This window comes from Pyrus communis, chromosome 14 (genome assembly GCF_963583255.1).
Source record: "Pyrus communis chromosome 14, drPyrComm1.1, whole genome shotgun sequence".
Lineage (NCBI taxonomy): Eukaryota > Viridiplantae > Streptophyta > Magnoliopsida > Rosales > Rosaceae > Pyrus > Pyrus communis.
The window spans coordinates 15776882-15796280 of record NC_084816.1 but is presented as its reverse complement, the minus strand read 5'-3'; the positions used below and the strand labels follow the sequence as shown (position 1 = coordinate 15796280).

Below are 19399 nucleotides of genomic sequence, written 5' to 3'. Positions count from 1 at the left end.
ATGGAGTATAAGTGGAAAATTAAATTATATTATGGTTCTTTATCATGCAATACTTGGCATAACATGATTAAAATTATTGGAAAACACTGTGGAGCTTAGGAGATCTGACAGTGCCTTGACTCGTTGTAGGAATGGTACAGTGGTAGGTTGCTCCATCATGCAGATGATATTCTTGCAAAGGCAACTAACATTCTGAAGAAATATCAAGAAAACAAGCAAACTTCAATTATATTGGCGGCTAAAATTGGTGGAAAATATTGGCGGTATCAGGCGATAGCACACCCTGCTTAACTTACAACAGGATACTACAACACTGCTGTTAGAGATGGTTATGATCCTGTTGCTTCACTTTTGTCTCGTCATGGAGCTGCTTTGCATGTTCCGTAAGATTCTATGTTTTAAGGTTCTGACTGGAATTTTGTTCATTGTCCAACCTGATAATTAGGGTTTCTTAGACATCTGCTTGATTTCAAATGTATCTTTTCTACCAAGTTCACATGCTAAATATCTTATTGCAGCTGCTTAGAAATGATGGATGGTGATAACCCGGCATCCTGTCTTTGTAGCCCAGAAGGTTTACTCCAACAGGTACGAGGTCTGTTGTAAATAATGCTTCATTAGGTTATTGCTTTTTTGGCACTTATTTTGGACTTACTTTAGATATTTTTTTTATAATTCAAGCTTTTAAGTTAGGTAGGACTAGCCCATGCAGCTGTGCTTGGCACGGCAGGTCGTGCAGGGTCTCTGGGTTCAACATGGGCTTGGAACGGGTCAATATGAGCTTTTTTAGTATTACAGATATTGGGTATTATAGATCAGTTTTTTAGGTTTCTTTTAGTATTTTATAATTCATTATGAGGTAAATCTTTAGTTTTAATTGGGTTGTCTTGCCCGGATAATAAAGAAGAAACATATGATAAGTCCATCAATAATCATTTTCTGTTTTATTGAAATTTGGAATACAATTTTGATATTAATAGAAAACAAATATAGAATTGCATCACTATACCGTATATCAGTATCTTATTACTTTGGATTGGCAGGATCTGTCCATTTACACCACTGTGTGGTGGTAGTGGTGGCTTGCTGATGGCTTTCTTCTATAAAATGTCTGGCCTTATGCTTTGTTTATTGTATATTTAAAATACTATACAATTCCAATGTAATCTAACATGATTCAATTTGCACCAGATATGGAGTGTTTCAAAGAAAAGGGTACATTTGATAGGGAGAAATACCGATGAATGATTTGATAGGGTAAATTCATCCTTTGCTCAATAACAAAAGCAAATTTCAGGTACCATTTTTTCTGTTAGACATATATTGGATATTGCAAATGTCAGATAACTAGAAACACATGGCTTCTGATAGCGTTTAATGGTTAACCACTTTTTCTTTTGCCCATTCTGTCCTGCGTATTCACGCGTTTGCTTTTCTCCTGCAGTTTGGTTTATGGCAAATACATGCTAACGGTTACCATTCCCAGGTTGTAGCAGTAAGATCATTTACGTATTTCAGAAAGAATGATAAGATCTTTAGGGTTGAAAATTGGAGTAACTTCGTTCCTTTTGTTAAAAAGATAAGCACAATTTGTCAAGCAGCCAAAAAACCCAACTTACCCGTAAGGAGCAGCCTCACTGCCCAATAATTTTTTGTCAAGGGCATGTGTAGAAGTTTGTAACTTCCTAGTATGTTGACTAAAGTAACTTCGTGTTCCCATGACAGGCGTTCTTGAGTTGGAAGTGTAAATTTTTGAAACAGATTTGGTTGGCTGTAGAAACTGAATGCTTTATTACCAAATATGGGAAGAATAATTGGAATTGCAATTTTGGTACTGCTGGTCTCATTGCATTGACAAATCCAGGTACGGCATTTCAACTTTAGGAATATCATCATATTGTCATATCTATCACTATGAGAAAATAATGTAGTCTTTGTAGATTGAAAACAACAATAAGAAAATGGATCCGAAAATTTAGAGAACAAAAAGAACTAAGAGTTCACTCCTCCATAGTCCTTCAAATACTTAGTCTTGATTTTGGTGAGTGTGATTGCAGCATCTTTCATGTTAATCCTCTCTCCCGGCAAAGCTGCAGAGCAAGCTAAAGCTAATCTCATAACGGATGATAAGCAATCCCTCCTGCTCACAAAATCACCATCTTCCTCCGCCCCAAGTATATCGGCATCCACAACTTCACCTATTGCAGCATCTGGAAATAATGAATCTGCAATCCATTGCTTTAAATCCATTTCCACAACAAACATCTCGTCTGTTGGCTTCCTTTTTGTGAATGTCTCCATGAGTACAATACCAAAACTATACACATCCCCTCTTGTCGAAACGCTTCCTTCCATCCCGAACTCTGCAAAATTTGTATGTGAATTTAGTTATATATGATAAAAAGAAAATTATAACTCCTTATAAGACCAATATATACAAAGTTAAGAAAATACATCACTTGGAGCCATATATCCAACTGTGACTAGGGTCATGGTTTCTGTCATCGAATCTCCACCGCCAATGAGTCTTGCAATGCCAAAATCAGCAACATGTGCAACCATATCATCATCTAGTAATATATTGCTTGGTTTCACATCACAATGAACGATAGGTATCGAGTAACCATGATGAAGATATTCTAGTGCCAGTGCAACATCTTTCATTATATCTAACCTCTGCAGGAGAGTCATGGAGCGGTTTGGAGAATACAACCACTTTTCGAGGCTTCCATTAGGCATCAATTGAAGTATCAGGGCTTTGAAATCAAGTTCATTGCAGCAACTTATGATTTTAATAAGATTCCGGTGACGGATATTGCTTAGCATTTCACATTCCTTCTCAAAACTTTTGAATGCCTCTTCTAGCTGTAAATTGAAAACCTTGACGGCGATATCTATCCCGTCTGAAAGTGTTCCCCTGTATACTGAGCCAAAACCAACCACCTGTGCCTAGTAAGTTACTCTCATGAAATCCATTTGTTGCCCTTACAAGTTCTAGGCGCGAAACTCTTCTCCAAAGAACTTGATGTAGCGAGGCAATTTCTCTAACAACTTCGACATTCCTTTTCTTGCATTGTATCAGAATCAATGCAGCGGCCGCTAGGAGTATTACTGATATGACCCCTGGGATGATATATTTAGCTTTCCTCCAGTTCGGCTTAACTTTTGTTCTATTTTTGCATAGTGGAACATGGAGTCGAGAAGCACCGCAGAGTGCACCGTTTGATGCAAATGAATCAGCAGAGAAGTTTCCGAAAGGCCCGCCGGTCGGAATTTCTCCTTGGAGTTTGTTGAAAGACAAATTCAGATGCTTGAGATACAAGAGTGCTTCCAATGACTTTGGGATCACTCCGGATAGATTGTTTTTGGACAAATCCAAGAATTCCAGGCTTAGCAAGGTTTTAAATGAATTGGGAATAGGGCCTTCTAAATAATTGTTTGCCAAGGAGAAACTAATCATATTTTGAAGACCACCAATGCTACCGGGAATGTTTCCGGAGAAATGGTTATTTGATAAATCCATATCCACCACATCTCTCAACTTTCCGATATCCTCTGAGAGTGGTCCATCTAGAGAATTGGATGCCAAGTTTAGGTGCAATATATGGTTGAGTTCCCACAAGGAAGGTGGTATTTTAGAAGTTAACAAATTGGACACTAACGATAAACGTCTTAGAGCTACTGCCGAAGTACCCAAGCAGGAAGGAATTGAACCAGAGAGACGATTAGCACCGAAACGTAAATCGGCTAGGTTGTTTAGTTGACAGAGTTCATACGGGATATGTCCTTGGAGTTGGTTATCATTCAAATACAAACCTTGGAGATTTTTTTAGCCTTTGTATTGAACTTGGAATTGCTCCACTCAACTGATTATCTCCCAGGTTTAACTCTATCATGCTGCTCAAGTTGCCAATATCAACTGGAATGTTACCCTTGATGTTGGAAAATCTTAAATCAACATATTGGAGTGACGTAGATAGATTCCCGCGAGGAGCTGGAATTTTGGTGTTTAGTGGATTATTTGACAAGTATAATCTTGTCAGATTTCTAAGATTAAACAAGTAAAAGAGAGTGCTTCCTACTTGTGGAGCAGAAGCATCAATTGTCAAATTGTTCGAATGCAAGATAAGAAACTCGAGTTTTTTCAAGGAACAGAGTGTGATAGGAAGAAACCCGATAAATGAGTTTGTGCTCATGTCTAGCTCCTTGAGCTTGGAAGCATTGGAGAGGTTAGGGAGTGGTCCAGCCATGAGGTTATTTTGGGCCACACCTAGGAATTCTAGGTTTGGAACGTTAAGACCTATGTTTGCTAGGAGGCCACCTGAGAGCTGATTAATAGAAAGCCCTATTTCTCTTACCATGGAGTTATTGAAGAGTTTGGATGGGATGACACCACTGAGATTATTAGCATGCAGTGTCAATATTTCTAACTATGGAAGATCACCAATCTCATCCGGTATTGTACCTGTCACAATTTCAGCATGTATGTTTACATTAACTTTGTAACTTCAGTTTAACTAAAAACTAAAAACGAAATGATTGTAAAATGCTCCCAAATTTATTACCTTCTAAATTATTGTCGGAAAGAATAATCTTGCTTAAGTAGGTCAAATTGCCAAGACTTTTGGGTATGCTTCCACGGAAATTGTTAGACGCTAATGAGATTTCACGAAGCTCTTTGCATTGCCACAGTTTGGAGGGAATCATACCGTCAAGTTGGTTTTGACCCAAATATAATCGTCGAATACTCGAAAGATGCTCACACATCCGGAAGACTACCACTCATGTTGTTTCCGTATAGAGTGAAAGCAGTCAAAGAAGATATGTTGAGGACACGCACAAAAGCAGAGCCTTTTAGAGCATTGTCCTGCACAAACAACACCTCCAGCTAACCTAATCTCGTTCAGAAGTTCTATAAAATCAATCTGTGTATATTGTTAAAATCATGTATGCATATATAGGAGCAGCTTCTTAGTGGGAATCCTGTTGTATCATAGCAAAAGTGGGATACATTCTAAGGACCATGTACTCATTATATATGACCTCTTTTTGGCTCTAGAATACGAGGGTCTTACACGGTAAATATACGATCCTATGATAGTCCTCTCATCTCATTTTTTGCTAAAGTTGAACAAGATCCCAGCTAAGAAGGGGCTTGTGTATATGTGTGTGTGTGTGTGTGTGTGTGTGTAACAAAACCTAAGTCATACAGTATACCTTCGAACTTGTTGTCGTCAAGGTATGTGACCTTCACCATTGTTAAGTTGCCGATTTCTCTGGGTATGCTACCTGTTAAATATGTGCATGCGTGCCAACAAAAAAGAAAGGAAAAAAACAAACGAAATGATTGTTATACATTTTATAATATAGATGTTAAATGTAATGAAGCAAGCAACACTAATTTATATGCCTAGTATGTACGTACCTGATAGTTGGTTATTGCTCAGATCAAATTTTTCAAGTGCAGATAAGTTGAAGATAGTAGCGGGTATGAAACCAGAGAAGCCATTACCCCACAATATGAAGGTTTGAAGTTTAGGGAAGGACCCAAACCACGAAGGGATGGTTCCCGTAAAGTTGTTGTATTGAAAGTTAAGGGGGCGTTTGTTTGCCCTCACTAACTCGGACTGGACTGGACTGGACTAGATATTAGTCCAATACTATGTTTGTTCCATGTTGGGACTAACATTAATGAGACTAGCATGGACAAAACCCTTCACTAAGAGGTCTTAGTGAGACCCCAATAACCATGGGACTAGCTAAGACTATCCTCTATTTCTCGTCCTTGTCATGCACAACGACCACTCCCGACAGACTCCTCATCATCGCCGGTCACCTAGATCAATCATTAACTTCCCGACTCTCTTTCAGATCCATTTCACAACCAACTTTCATATAAAATATACCAAATTGAAGCTGGGAGCGACAAGATTACGATTTTACTTGAATCGAGGCCAAAATGTGGTCGAATGTGGCCGGCAAAATGGCCTGGAAGTCTCAGCCTGTTTGGGCTTCTTCAAATCCATGACAAATTCGAGCATGCAAAGCTAAGATCTCGGTCCAGGGATGGTGATGAATTTTTTCTCTAGGCCCTATGCCAACACCAAACCATCGCCCGAGACGGACCGGAATCTATACTATAAAGAGGTGTTCTAAACATGTTCTAAATATCTTATCGTCATCCAACATATATTCTACAAGAACACGGGTTATAGGAAAAATAGTAATAATTCAAACTAGCCTCAATAAGCATATTATCTCATAAAACATAGTCATCAAATCATGCTTTTCATGTATACAATTCCACTATCAAAACATGCATTTTTAGAAAGGGTCCACTCACAGTACTTTTCCGCCGAAGAGCCACGCAACTAGCGAAAACGGAAACGCCACAAATAATTGCCCCTAAGCACATAAATGGTACTTAGTCAAACTCTACTCAAACGATTGAATTTGGAAAAACAAACTTCAAAAACGGGTTCAGGACGTCGAAATTAGCCTAAGAGAGGTCCCGCACGAACCCAAAAAGTCAACGTTGACCGTTGACTAGTCAAAGTTAAAGTCAACGATGACCGTTGACTGGGTCAAAGTCAACGGGTCAGGGGACCGGGTCTAGGCTTGGATCCAGGTTGGGTCTGAGTTTTGGGCTTGGGGGTTTTGGGTTTGAAAATAAAAATAAAGAAAAATTAAATAAAAGGAAACTGGGTTGGATCTTAAAGGGTTTGGGCTTAGTGATCCGGCCCAAAGGCCTGGGTTTGGATTTTAGACTTGGGGTTGGGTAATAGGGTTGGACTTTGGGTTAATGGGTCAGGTTGACCATTTTCAGGCCAAAGTTTTGGTCGGTTTTTGGGCAAACTTCAAACTCCCATAACTTATTCGATATGCAACGAAATTGGGTGAAACGAAAAGGAAAGTTGTAGTACTCAGCGAGACGAAGGGATTGATACCTTGCAAAGGAAAGTTGTAGTACTCAGCGAGACGAAGGGATTGATACCTTGCAAAGGAAAGTTGTAGTAGTCGCCGTGGTTTAGCCGGAAATTGCCTCGAAAGGGGCGGTGTTCGCCGGAAAATTTGGAAAAGCTACTCCGAGCTATTTTCTGCGATTCAAGCGTATACACAACTTAAAACAAGTTTTGATCTAACCCTAAAACACATCCCAAAGGTTTTTAGAAGCTTAGCAACGTCGGAAAAATACGAAACACGACGGAGAAGAAGATGAACAGTACCGGCCGAAAGGAAGAGGAGGGTTTGTGGTGTTCTTTCTTTGAATCTTAGTTCGCAGGGGTGATGGTGATGGTGATGGTGTTGCAGGTAAATGGTAAGGGTGTGTGTGTGGGTGGATTGGAGGGTGAAAGGGTTTCAAGAGAGAGAAGGGAGAGATCACAGAGGGAGAATGAGAGAGAAGAGAGAACTAAGAGAGAATAGAGAGAGAGTTTTCAGAAAAATAAAAGAAAAGGGAAGGCAACTGGGGGACAAATCAGGAGGTGGGCTGTCACATCCCGGCCCAGGGGAGACCACTTCCCGGGCCCACTCCACCAGCGTAGCACGATATTGTCCGCTTTGGGCCCCGCCACGCCCTCACGGTTTTGTTTCTGGGAACTCACACGAGAACTTCCCAATAGGTCACCCATCCTGGGAGTGCTCTCGTGCGCTACTCGCTTAACTTCGGAGTTCCCATGGAACCTGAAGTCAGTGAGCTCCCAAAAGGCCTCGTGCTAGGTAGGGATGAGAATATACATATAAGGATCACTTCCCTGGGCGATGTGGGATGTCACAATCCACCCCCCTTAGGGGCCCGACGTCCTCGTCGGCACACCACGACTAGGGTTAGGCTTTGATACCATATTGTCACATCCCGGCCCAGGGGAGACCACTTCCCGGGCCCACTCCACCACCGTAGCACGATATTGTCCGCTTTGGACCCCGACCACGCCCTCACGGTTTTGTTTCTGGGAACTCACACGAGAACTCCCCAATAGGTCACCCATCCTGGGAGTGCTCTCGCGCGCTACTCGCTTAACTTCGGAGTTCCCATGGAACCTGAAGCCAGTGAGCTCCCAAAAGGCCTCGTGCTAGGTAGGGATGAGAATATACATATAAGGATCACTCCCCTGGGCGATGTGGGATGTCACATGGGCCCCTTGGGCTCACCAATTAAGACCCCAAAAATCATTTTTAAACGGAAAATATCCCCAAACTTAGTGAAAATACAAAAATACCCTTTTTGTTTCGTAAATCCCGGGACGGTTTGTTACAAAAGAAGCAAGGTTGTAGAAACTTTGGATTCTCATTTATGTGACATGATGGAGAAGCTTACCAAACAATTGGCCAAAACAGATGACAGAAAGGCAAAAATTGCAGAAAGAAAGGTAAAGGTGATGGAGGAAGCGAATGAAACGGAGCAAAGAGAGCATGATGACTGAATTATGGGTATAGACACCACTAACATGGAGTCACGTGCAATGGCTTACTACGACCAGCGAAAGAATGATGTTTATTTCAAAACTATGGCACACAGTAAAGACTCCTCCAATATGGATCTTCACACAATAGCTCACTACGATCCTAGCGATATTTATGCGAAAATGATGGCACACGATTCATAATATGAACATTGTTCTTATGAATCATGTTCTCCGCGATGATGTAGCTTGAATTATGAATGAATTATATTAGCTATTCTGCTGAGCATTTTTGTCTTACAAGTGTTGATAAGCTTTACTTTCTTCTTCGCTTGACAACTGATTCAGCAACATCATTTCTTGAGAACGGAAAATCATTGGTGGAGGGGGCCTAGGCATATCTCCTCCATCCGGCAGCCTTTCAAGGTTGAACCCCTGCCATCTCTTGCGTCACGGTGAGATCTTTATCCTCTTGGTGTTTGTTTGTCTTGATTCCTTGTCATTCCGACAAATCGATGACGTTTCCACGTTAGATCTCACTAGCATTTGAGGCTCTCGAGTCATTAGTAGTTTCCATCTAAGCGCTTGTGGAATCTAAATTAGAAAATGAAAAGGATACCTTGTTCAAGTGGAAGTGGAACACATATTTTCAGTATGAGACGCACTTATTTATTTTAATTATTCAAATACAATGATATATCTATACTAATGGATGAGAGAAATAAATTCGCATTGAACTTGACACGCCCCAACCCTGATATCCCCAAATACCAGGGTAGACACATGCTGGCCGACACCCGAGGATGACAAAGCCATTAAAAACATATATACCGATAAAATATTTAATTAGAAAGATATAAACCGATGCAGAATCATGTTCAGAGCATACAATTACTAAGAATAATATGGAAGGTTTACTAAGAAAAGATATGAACAAGGAAATGATACCTATACTGAGAAGACTCGAGGATAACTAAGTCCAAGTGCCCTGACACCGGAATCATGTGCCTCGATCCTAACTCCTGGGGGGGGGGGGTGCAAAAACAAAAAAGGTGAGTGGACCAAAGTTTATAATAATACTATTAATAATAGAAAAACCATTTTCTTTATGAACATAATAACCTCCTGTTTTGAAAACACACACACACACACACACACACACACACACACATATATATATATATAATTCTACATATAGGTTTTATGAAAAACCCTAGCATGCCCTGTAAAACATTCGTAAAACCTCTGTAAATCATATAAGTGAAGTACTCAACTAGGGGTATCATAGTTGTCTGAAGGCAGTACCTATCCATCACCCGAAGGTGAAGCTGTTTAAAATAGCATATATCCACACCGACACTAGTTGTAGCTAGTGAAGCTGTCCAACACCGCTTTCGGTGGTGAAGCTGGAGGTATATAATAAATCATATCTCACTCCTCCATCATATGTGTCAATGGCCATAGACAATACCTGTGATGTGCGGATGTGTCGTATGATAACCCACTAGGTAAGTACCAAAAACATATCTCAAAACTCAAATCAAGTCCGGAGTTCAAAACTTAAGTCTCTCAAATCCAAGATAAATTACATTCATAAATCCATGGAATCTCATATTTGTAAACCTGCAGAATAAATCATATTCGAAATCCATAGAAATTCATAACTAAAAATCCAATGATTCATAACCTTTAGTAATATATAAATTCGATAAATTATAATTATTTCGTAAAAGCAATCTAAATAAATCATAAGTATGAAAATTCGTAAAACTTATTATAAATCATGCTCCATTCATAAAATATGAAATGCATGCGAGGCTAATATTTTATAAAAATATATAAGTTATGAAGGGGTCCACTCACTAGTTTTCCATTACCCGAAAGCCACTCGAACTATCGAGAATGACATCACTTCCTGCCAACGCGTCTAAACACAATTAGACACCTTTTAGTAAAACTATACCTAAATGATAGAATCTAGGAAAATAGACAACGGATTTGAATTCGGCCGACTTGCCAGAAAATCGAACAACTCCAAAAATTTCCAAATTTTATAGGAATGAAGATCTCAATTAGAGGAACAACTTTCATACTGTGACTAAGACCAAATCGGCCGGGAAAAGCCTCAATTTCACTAGAACCCATCGAAAACCCTAAAAATTGGTTGTTCTTGATTCAACTCCAACAAGCTCTGATGCCTTAACCATTGCTTGGGCTTTGTTCCTGAGGGTTGAGGAGAGTCCATTGGTGATGGTGGTTGACGGAGTTAGCTTCAAGATCGTAGGATTTCCGCCGTGGCACCCCCCGGAACCCACGGGTTCCATTCTTCACGAAATCAAGGCTAAATCTAGTGAATTTTGATTGGAAATGGAAGATGGGAGATCATGGAATGTTTTCCAGGTGGTGGATAACGGGGATTTAACGGAAAAACAAACAAAAATCACGTCAGAATAGCGCGGAACGGGTCGAGTCAACGGGGAGGAACCGGGTCAAGGGTGATCCGGTGCTCCTCCACTCTCTCCTTTCCTTTCCTTTCCTGCTCTCCATATTGGTCACTCTCTCTTCTCTTATTTCTGATTGGGCGTCCCGCCCCTCATTATTCTCTCTTTTATCTCTTCTTCCAACCATCCGTTTCTTCTTTTATTCAATCTGGACCACACACGTGGCTTTCCAGATTTTGCTCCAAAAATCTGGAGCTTTCTAGAAAATAATCAATTTACTAAAATGTCCCCGACTTTAAACGTTAATATCTCCTTCGTTATAACTCCAAATTGTGTTCCGTTTGCGTCCACCTGTTCGTAGCGACAAGTACTACGAGCGTACATTAAGAAAACAAATCTTACGTGACACGACAAGACAGTCAACAAAAGTCAACATCTTTGCCTCGAAGGGAATTTTTCGCAATTTCACATTTTAAAATTATAAAAACCATAATTTTTGGGAACGGGCGTTACAGAACTCGGCATTCACAAAATTCAAACATAAGACTTCTCACCTTTTTTTTTCCTTTTTTTTTTTTAGTAAACGAATGAAACATCATAAATAAGAATAGTAGACACAACTAGTGCTCCCGTTCCTAATAAGTAATGCCATAAATTTTTCCTTCAAAATACCTCATGAATATGGTTTAGTTCTGGAAACTGCCCGTTTGATGTGCCGGATGAGACAAGCTATTACCAGTTAAAATAGACTCAAATCCTAGCCGTTGTTTGATGCAAACACCACAACTTTCATGGAACAAGTACACCGTCGCAATGGCCTCCCATGCCAATGATGCAACATTGCAGCGTACCCGTGCCAATGTAAGTCCATCTCCAATTGATGTCGAGTTAGATGAAGTTGTAGGAGACTCATTTGCTACAATGGACTTGCAATAAATAATTTGGCTATTTCGATTGGTCATAGTGAGGTTAACAGTTAGCTGGTCTATGTGCATTCACAAACAACAATTCGGTGTAGTGAAATTTGGTCTTACAGCAATTAGATAACAGCATCATCAAATCAAAATCAGAACGACAAAAACAAATTTACGAATAGTACGACAATTGAAGTAAGAATAATCATCTTGCAGAAGTTCCTGATCATATAGAATTTATATCAAAACTCAGAATCACTAATGAAAGTAATGTTCAACAATCATCCACATCCGACAAAACTTCAACTCGAATTGATCAAAGCTGATAGATCGACTTATATGTCCCGCACAAATCTTTGATTAGACACCAACACATCTGTCATAACCACTCAAAGCTCATCCTCCATCCTCAAGTACTCTCCAATATCAGTCTGGTGAAGCACCACAATTCCATTAGGGTCCAACTTCCTACAATCTTGAGTAGACTTGGCAGCAATCCCGAAACCCAAAGGCACATCTGACATTGAAAACACAACCACCCCATCACCCGGCACAATATTCTCTGTAATCCTCCCCAAACCACCTTTCAAAACATGGTTTCCATACAAGAACGACATCTCGGAGGTAGGTTTAAGCCAGACCTTGTGTTTAGCATTTGATGCCAATAAACTCAGACACTGAACGGTTAAATGGAACTTACCACCATGAGTGAACCTACCAATACAGGTGCCAAGAGAGACTAACTGGGTCCGAGCTATATTTGTAGCACGCTTTACTAGTGATTCGCTAACATAGTAAACTTTGTTCTTGTGGAGGCGAAAGCAGTAACGACCTGGACCCGGGTCTGGACCTTCATGAGATGGATTCTCGACAATGTTCTTGAGGTTGTTGCCTGTAAACTTGAACAGCTTTTCAAACACTGTCGTGGTCTCAGTCTCATCTAAAGGTCTCATCTTTGTCCGTGTTATGTTAAGTCTTCTAAGGTTCTGTACTGTTGATAATTCCTAAACACAGCACCATTCATTAATATTTAAACACTTTTCAAGAGGCACACAACCACTGGAGCATGGCTTCCCAGAACGATCACAGAATATTTCAGGCAATCATCTTCATATTTATTTGGCAGAAACTTAATTACTCATGAATTGTATGCTTGATATATTCTTCGACAAAAAGTATGCAAACAATTGAGTTACATAAGTAAAACAATGCAAAGGGCACAAAAACATGAACAGCTCCAGAACCACCATCTAAACACAAACCACAAAATGCCATAGTAAAGTCCATACGAACTTAGTTTCATAAGGCAACATAACTATCTGAAGCTGTGACGAAAGCATTTGCAAAAAATATTTGATAAATTTCTAAATACGGAGGTATTCAATAAAAAAATAATAATTTACTCGTGTTAACTCAAGAAAGGGGAAATAGGGGAGTTTCGAAACAAAGGTTGCCAATTTTTCGCTGTCTAATGATTTAACAAGTTGAACTTTTATTCTCAGAAAAGAAACGTCAGACCACAAAACTATGAGTTAGTTGTAATGGTGACAGAGCAAAGAAAACATAACCGAACTCTAAGTCCAAGTTCTAGGAAAATCTATACAATAAGTGTTGAGCGCTGAAATCCAAAGGCTCTGATACCATGTTAGACGTACATCCACTAAAACCCAAGAAGCTCAAGTTGTCTGAGAACTGACCAACAATGTATATGAAGCAAAATACCGAAAGAGATTGAACCAATGGCTTAAGTACTATTTAGCAATAACGTCGGCAGTGAAGTGAAACTTTACCACAAGTTCAAAACCCCATAACTAACCCCGAAAACCGTCAGGGCCTGCCCCAAAATGCAAATGGAAACAAACCCAGTTGCAGAACAAATCAGAAACACAAATAAAAGCAATTCAAATGCTCAAACAGAAATCAGAAATTCAAACAGGAAGCCATAACTCACAGATGACAGAAATTTAGGAAGAAGAATAATTTCAAAAACCAAGTTAATGAATTAATCCTACATAGTAAACCAAGAAACAGAAACAAAAGCAAACGAAACCCAACAAGAATCAATTAACACTAAGATTAAAAGAAAATAAGCCATCGAGCTTACCTACAGGAAGAATATGGTGCGCGGCAGCGCGAAGCGGGAAGCAGAGAGAAGAACAAGGAAAATAGGTTTGAGCGGCAGGTTGGGAGGGACTAGGTTATGATCACGTGTATTAGGGTGTAACAACAATAAATCGTATGCAAAATACATATGGGCCATGTGGCATTCAGATTAAGATAGATGATGGGCCAAAGCCCCAGATCTGAACCATTGAGTGGGGCTAAAATATGTAGCCCACCTAGAGAGGGTGTAATTTCTTTTATTTATACAACGATTTTTATATGCTAAGGGGATGAGAAAATAAATTGGTTGTAAATTTATTGTTTCCGAGATTTGATCATAAAACTTCTCATTTACATGTAAATAGGAAGAGCAATAGACTGTAATATGTTTTTTTTTTTGCATTTTTAAGGCTTAAAAATTTATTTTAAAGACTTAATTCCAACAAGAAAAAGATACATGAAGTACTTTTTGAAAAAAATAACATTTTAATATTCATAATGAGAGGATCAAACCTAATTAACTAATTATAGTATACTACTACAAAAATGTTCTCCAGAAAGCAGTGTTTCTTTGGTGTTCCAACTTCGAAGCGTAACGTATTATCTCAAACATCTATTCCAAGGGGTGAGGTGGAACGGAAAAAACCCCAAATTTCGTTCCGTGGGACAATGCATCCCATTATCTTTGGGGCACCAAACATATGACGAACGCGTTCCGTCCCATTATGTTCTGTTCTATCCCACATACCAAACAGTACCTTAAAATGAAACAGAAGATGGTGGGACAATCTCGGTCCATCTTTTTCCTTGCGTACCTCCTCTGCAACATATAATTTTCCAATTCACACGACTTAACGTACGCCCGTCTAGCCTCCATTTAGCCCCGCCTAGACCCGCTTTGACCCGCCTAGTCCCACCTAATCCCGTCTAATGTCCGCCCAATATGCTTTCCAATTTTATGACTGACTACAAGTTAATTGCGGCAGTCGGCTACCATCCAGCGCCTAGGCTGATTTTTAGAACACTGCTCTCAACAAATCTGGAAAACCAAATAAAATAATATAACTAGAAAACACATACTCTAAATTGGGTAATCTGGTCAGCCACAAAGTTCACATGTTTTATGACCAAAATCTACTGCAAATCAGGCTTGCGAGGTGGCGTTTCAATGACAAAAAAGTCGACTACAACTTTGTAGATGAAACTTTTATTTAAAAAAAAAAAAAAAAAAAAAAAAAACGTCATCTTCAATAAAGTATTGGTAAAAAAAAAAATACTAAAAATGTCAATCTGACAACACTATGCATCTTTCTCCATTTAATTGCCATGATCAAACGGCTTGGAAATAAAATCTGAGATTTTGAACACAATCATTTTGAAAGACTCTTGAATCTACTCCAATTATAATTACTCCAAAAATCCTTTGTTTCATCACTTTTTGCACAAAGTAGATTTGCATGTTCGACAATCAAAATATAAAACAAGGTATTAAAATTTTCTTAATAACAAACAAATTATAACTAAGATTAGGGTAAAAATGTAAAATAATATGACTTATCAGAGGCTGTTATGAAGATTTTGCAACATAATTGGTATAAGAACCAAAAGGAGGTTGAAGCTGAAATGTATATAAAGGTAGCGGAGATGTGATATGGTTCCTTTGGAACACCCGATGACACTACAAATCCAGGATTAGTATTTGAGTACCCAATGTTGTCATCATTGAACCATAGGGAGATTTGGTACTATAGAAGAAGAACCAACATCATATACAAACCCATTGTGTAGATTAGTTTTCGTTTGAAAGATGCTAGTTTTTGTAACATTAGCAAATCTTTCCCTTAAATTTGTCCACATCCCTTTAGAACTTGGACTACCAAATACACAAGAAATTGCTGATTGTGACGAGAGTTGTTGTGATCAATGTCATGAATTAGAAATTGTAGTAGGATTTCGCAACAGTGGCGATGATAATCATCAATCAAGAATTAGCCGCACCAGAAACGGAGAGAGAGAGAGAAACTGATTTTGTTTTCATTCATTGTTACTCAACGATTATAGTAGTTTGAGAGTTTACTTATACTCTCACAAGGCCTAACAATAAGGTCATTAGATTACTTTAACATCGTTTTACTGACACGGTTAAATGACTTAATGATTTTAGATATAAATTTTTTTTTTCTCTTGTTCAAAGATGATATATGAATTACTTGAAAAAATAGACATTTTAGATCGTTAGAATAAGTAGTTTGGATAGAATAACTATAAGCACAGTATTCGTTCAACAAGGCATCCCTCAAATAAGATTATTTTATTAATTTCAAAACCTTCAGGGCTGTAATAAATAATGCAGAATGAACAATGATTCAAATTTCAGCATATGTAACCAATAATGAACTCACAAGCAACATATATCTAGTGTATGACAAATTAAAAAATAAAAAGTATAAATTGCAAGAAAGCTGAAAAAGACAACGTCCATGCTAATCCACTTATTCTCAACAAGTTTTCGGTCCGCACTTTAGACTGATCACAAGTAAACAAGTAACAAGGTGAAGCTCTCTCTTGCAGAAATTATTTGTGCTACCAATCTGGAACCTGCAATGTAAACAATATTGACTGTTAACAAAAATAAAGAAGATTTGTAGAGAGAGAGAGAGAGAGAGAGAGAGAGAGAGAGGTGCAAGGTTCACTTACATGAAGAGATATAATAGGAATTCAAAAATTTTAGTATTTATGAGTGGGTGGTGGAGGAGACGCGTAATAATACGGTGGTGGCGAGGGAGATGGTGGAGGTGGTGACTTATAGAAATAAGGAGGAGGTGGCGATGGGAATATGGGAGGAGGTGATGGATATGGGGGTGGTGGTGACTTGTAAACATAAGGAGGTGGGGGTGAAGGAGATAGGGGTGGTGGTGACTTGTAAATATAGGGAGGTGGGGGTGAAGGAGAAGGTGGTGGTGGTGATTTATATACATATGGAGGAGGAGGTGATGGAGACGGTGGTGGTGGTGACTTGTAGATGTAGGGTGGTGGAGGTGATGGGGATGGAGGAGTAGGTGGTGGTGATTTATAAATGTATGGAGGAGGAGGGGTTGGAGAAGGAGGTGGTGGTGACTTGTAAACATAAGGAGGGGGAGGTGAGGGAGATGGTGGTGGTGGGGACTTGTAAAAATAGGGAGGTGGGGGTGATGGAGAAGGAGTTGGTGGTGACTTGTAGACATAAGGAGGGGGAGGTGAGGGTGAAGGTGGTGGTGGGGACTTGTAAACATAGGGAGGTGGGGGTGATGGAGAAGGAGGTGGTGGTGACTTGTAGACATAAGGAGGGGGAGGTGAGGATGAAGTTGGTGGTGGGGACTTATAAATGTAAGGCGGAGGTGGGGACAATGAAGCAGGAGGTGGTGAGTTGTAGACATAAGGAGGGGGAGGTGATGGATAAGGTGGAGGTGGTGACTTGTATACATATGGAGGAGGAGGTAATGGTGAGGGTGGTGGTGGAGATTTGTACACATAAGGAGGAGGAGGTGATGGTGAGGGTGGTGGTGGTGATTTATAAATGTAAGGAGGAGGCGGGGACGGAGAAGGAGGTGATGGTGACTTGTAGACATAAGGAGGGGGAGGTGAGGGAGGTGGTGGTGGTGGAGATTTGTAAACATAGGGAAGTGGGGATGATGGTGATGGAGGAGGTGGTGATTTCTTGTAGTAAGGCGGTGTTTGGTGACGATAATGCGGCGGAGCGGATGACCTGTAGAAATAGGGTGGTAGGTATGAAGATGGAGGTAGTGGTGGAGATGAATGAACATAAGGCTTGTCATAATTAGCTGCTACATTTGTGGCTATCATGCATATAGCCACGGCATAAACCAGGTATGGCCAATGACTGGCCATTGTGTGACTTGTATGTCTTCAACTTCAAGACCAAATGGTTGTTTTTGAGTGAGAACTGAAAAGAGTTTCACAGCTTATATAGTGATCCCTTCAATCACAGAAGCATTTGTTTAATGTTAAATGAAGTTTCCAACCTGTAGTCTAGCAGTTGGGATAATGGGTTCCCACTAGCCTTCGCACAATAAGGGTCTTCATGCAAATGTACTTGAAATAGTCTTAGATTAGATCATGCAGAACAGGCTATAATAGTTGGAAAATATATTATTAAAAAAGGATTACATCTATTTGACATTCTGGATTAATTCTGAATTTGTAATGTGGAATTTGGAATGTATCAACTGTGTTTGGTGTTAAATTAATACAAACCAATATCATTAGCAATGTGAAATCTTGCAAGTTTTCTGATATGCCACTAAAGTCTACAAATTTATTACCCAAATATATTAAATGCCTTGCATATTTGTACCATAAAGCTTTTCATGTCAATTTTATAGAGTACTAGCAGGAAGATAGCAGCGATTTGATGATACCAAGTACAAGATCATCAAATTGGTGTAGAAAGAACTAAGTAATTAGGTTTGAAGGCTTTGGCTGTCATAAAATTAAGTTTTTAACATGGATATTTTGAACTAGTTTAATCTATTGAATGGGAAAATTCAAATTTGATAGCGTAATGTGGCTGATGCCTTGGCAATCTCAGAACTAATTTAAAATGCAATACTAAAAGAGGTACCAACATATAAGGACATATATTGATAACTAAGGGCACGTCCCGATGACGTTCTACGCAATGATTTTTGAAGAACCATTTTGTAAAACGAAAACAACAAACAAAATTTTGCATTTTTATGATTGGAAAATTGTTTGGTAGTTTAATCAAAGAATGATTTTTTAGAATGAAAACCTGTATGATACCAATATTTGAAATTAAAAAAAAAAAAAAAATTTGTGATCGATAGCAATGGCAGCGGTGGTAGAGATGGTTGTTGTACAACAACCCGTCTCCAAATATTACGGTTTTTATAATTTTAAAACGTGAATTTACAAAAATGCCCCTCAAGGAAAAAATGTTGACTTTTGTTGACCGCCTTGTCGTTTCACGTAAGATCCGTTTCCCTGGCGTATTCTTGTAGTACTCAGCATTACGAATGTGTGGGCGCAGGCAGAATCGAATTCGAAGTTACAATGAACGTTTTACAGAATTACGAAGTCGAGGGGCAAAGTAGTCAATTCACTATTCTACATATTAAGGTTGGATATTTGTTTTATTTTAATAATTTTCTGGATGGTTTTGTGGTCATGGGGCCCACGCCCCATTTCCCCTTCGTCCCGTGTTTTCCTCCCCCCCCCCCCCCCCCCGCCAATACTCTCAGACTCTCTCGAACTCTCCCTTCCTCTCATCACTCTCTCCCCCCTCTGTAAAACCCAGGACACTGAGCCACCCTACCTAGGCGAGACTACGATACCCTAACCCTATTATCACTAGCCATTCACTTGACTAAAGACAATGGGATGAGCCCTGAGCTCATTGGTCTTTCTCCCTTTACACGGTGAGTCACTATTCATCATCTTCCCCGACGAATCACCGCGACTTATCGTCGTTCTCGACATAGGGTAAGGTTCTAGACCATTCAAAGTATCTTTCCCTCAC

At 39.4% G+C, this 19399-nt stretch overlaps 2 protein-coding genes and 1 pseudogene across 4 annotated transcripts; all 3 read right to left on the bottom strand.

Annotated features, from left to right (window-relative positions):
* Window positions 1-1731: 1731 nt before the first annotated feature.
* Window positions 1732-5751, bottom strand: LOC137714428 (probable LRR receptor-like serine/threonine-protein kinase At3g47570; annotated as a pseudogene).
* Window positions 5752-11858: 6107 nt separating this feature from the next.
* On the bottom strand, window positions 11859-13946 carry LOC137716213 (uncharacterized). Of its 3 annotated transcripts, none has more exons than XM_068455630.1 (2): window positions 13862-13946; window positions 11859-12761 (listed from the first exon to the last, which is right to left on the bottom strand). In XM_068455630.1, the coding sequence occupies exon 2, from the start codon at window positions 12708-12710 to the stop codon at window positions 12147-12149; it is 564 nt and encodes a 187-aa protein (XP_068311731.1). In that variant the 5' UTR covers window positions 12711-12761; window positions 13862-13946; the 3' UTR covers window positions 11859-12146. The 3 variants fall into 3 exon arrangements, with proteins under 3 accessions (XP_068311731.1, XP_068311732.1, XP_068311733.1); XM_068455631.1 differs by having other exon boundaries at window positions 13866-13923; XM_068455632.1 differs by having other exon boundaries at window positions 11859-12748; window positions 13862-13872.
* Window positions 13947-16520: 2574 nt separating this feature from the next.
* Window positions 16521-17770, bottom strand: LOC137714929 (extensin-2-like). Its single transcript, XM_068454090.1, has one exon. The coding sequence runs from the start codon at window positions 17746-17748 to the stop codon at window positions 16588-16590; it is 1161 nt and encodes a 386-aa protein (XP_068310191.1). The 5' UTR covers window positions 17749-17770; the 3' UTR covers window positions 16521-16587.
* Between the last annotated feature and the right edge of the window lie 1629 nt (window positions 17771-19399).

What these genes read in the sequence shown, in the direction of transcription:
- LOC137716213 (XM_068455630.1), bottom strand. Translation starts at nt 12,710, where the DNA reads ATGAGACCTTTAGATGAGACTGAGACCACGACAGTGTTTGAAAAGCTG.
- LOC137714929 (XM_068454090.1), bottom strand. Translation starts at nt 17,748, where the DNA reads ATGGCCAGTCATTGGCCATACCTGGTTTATGCCGTGGCTATATGCATG.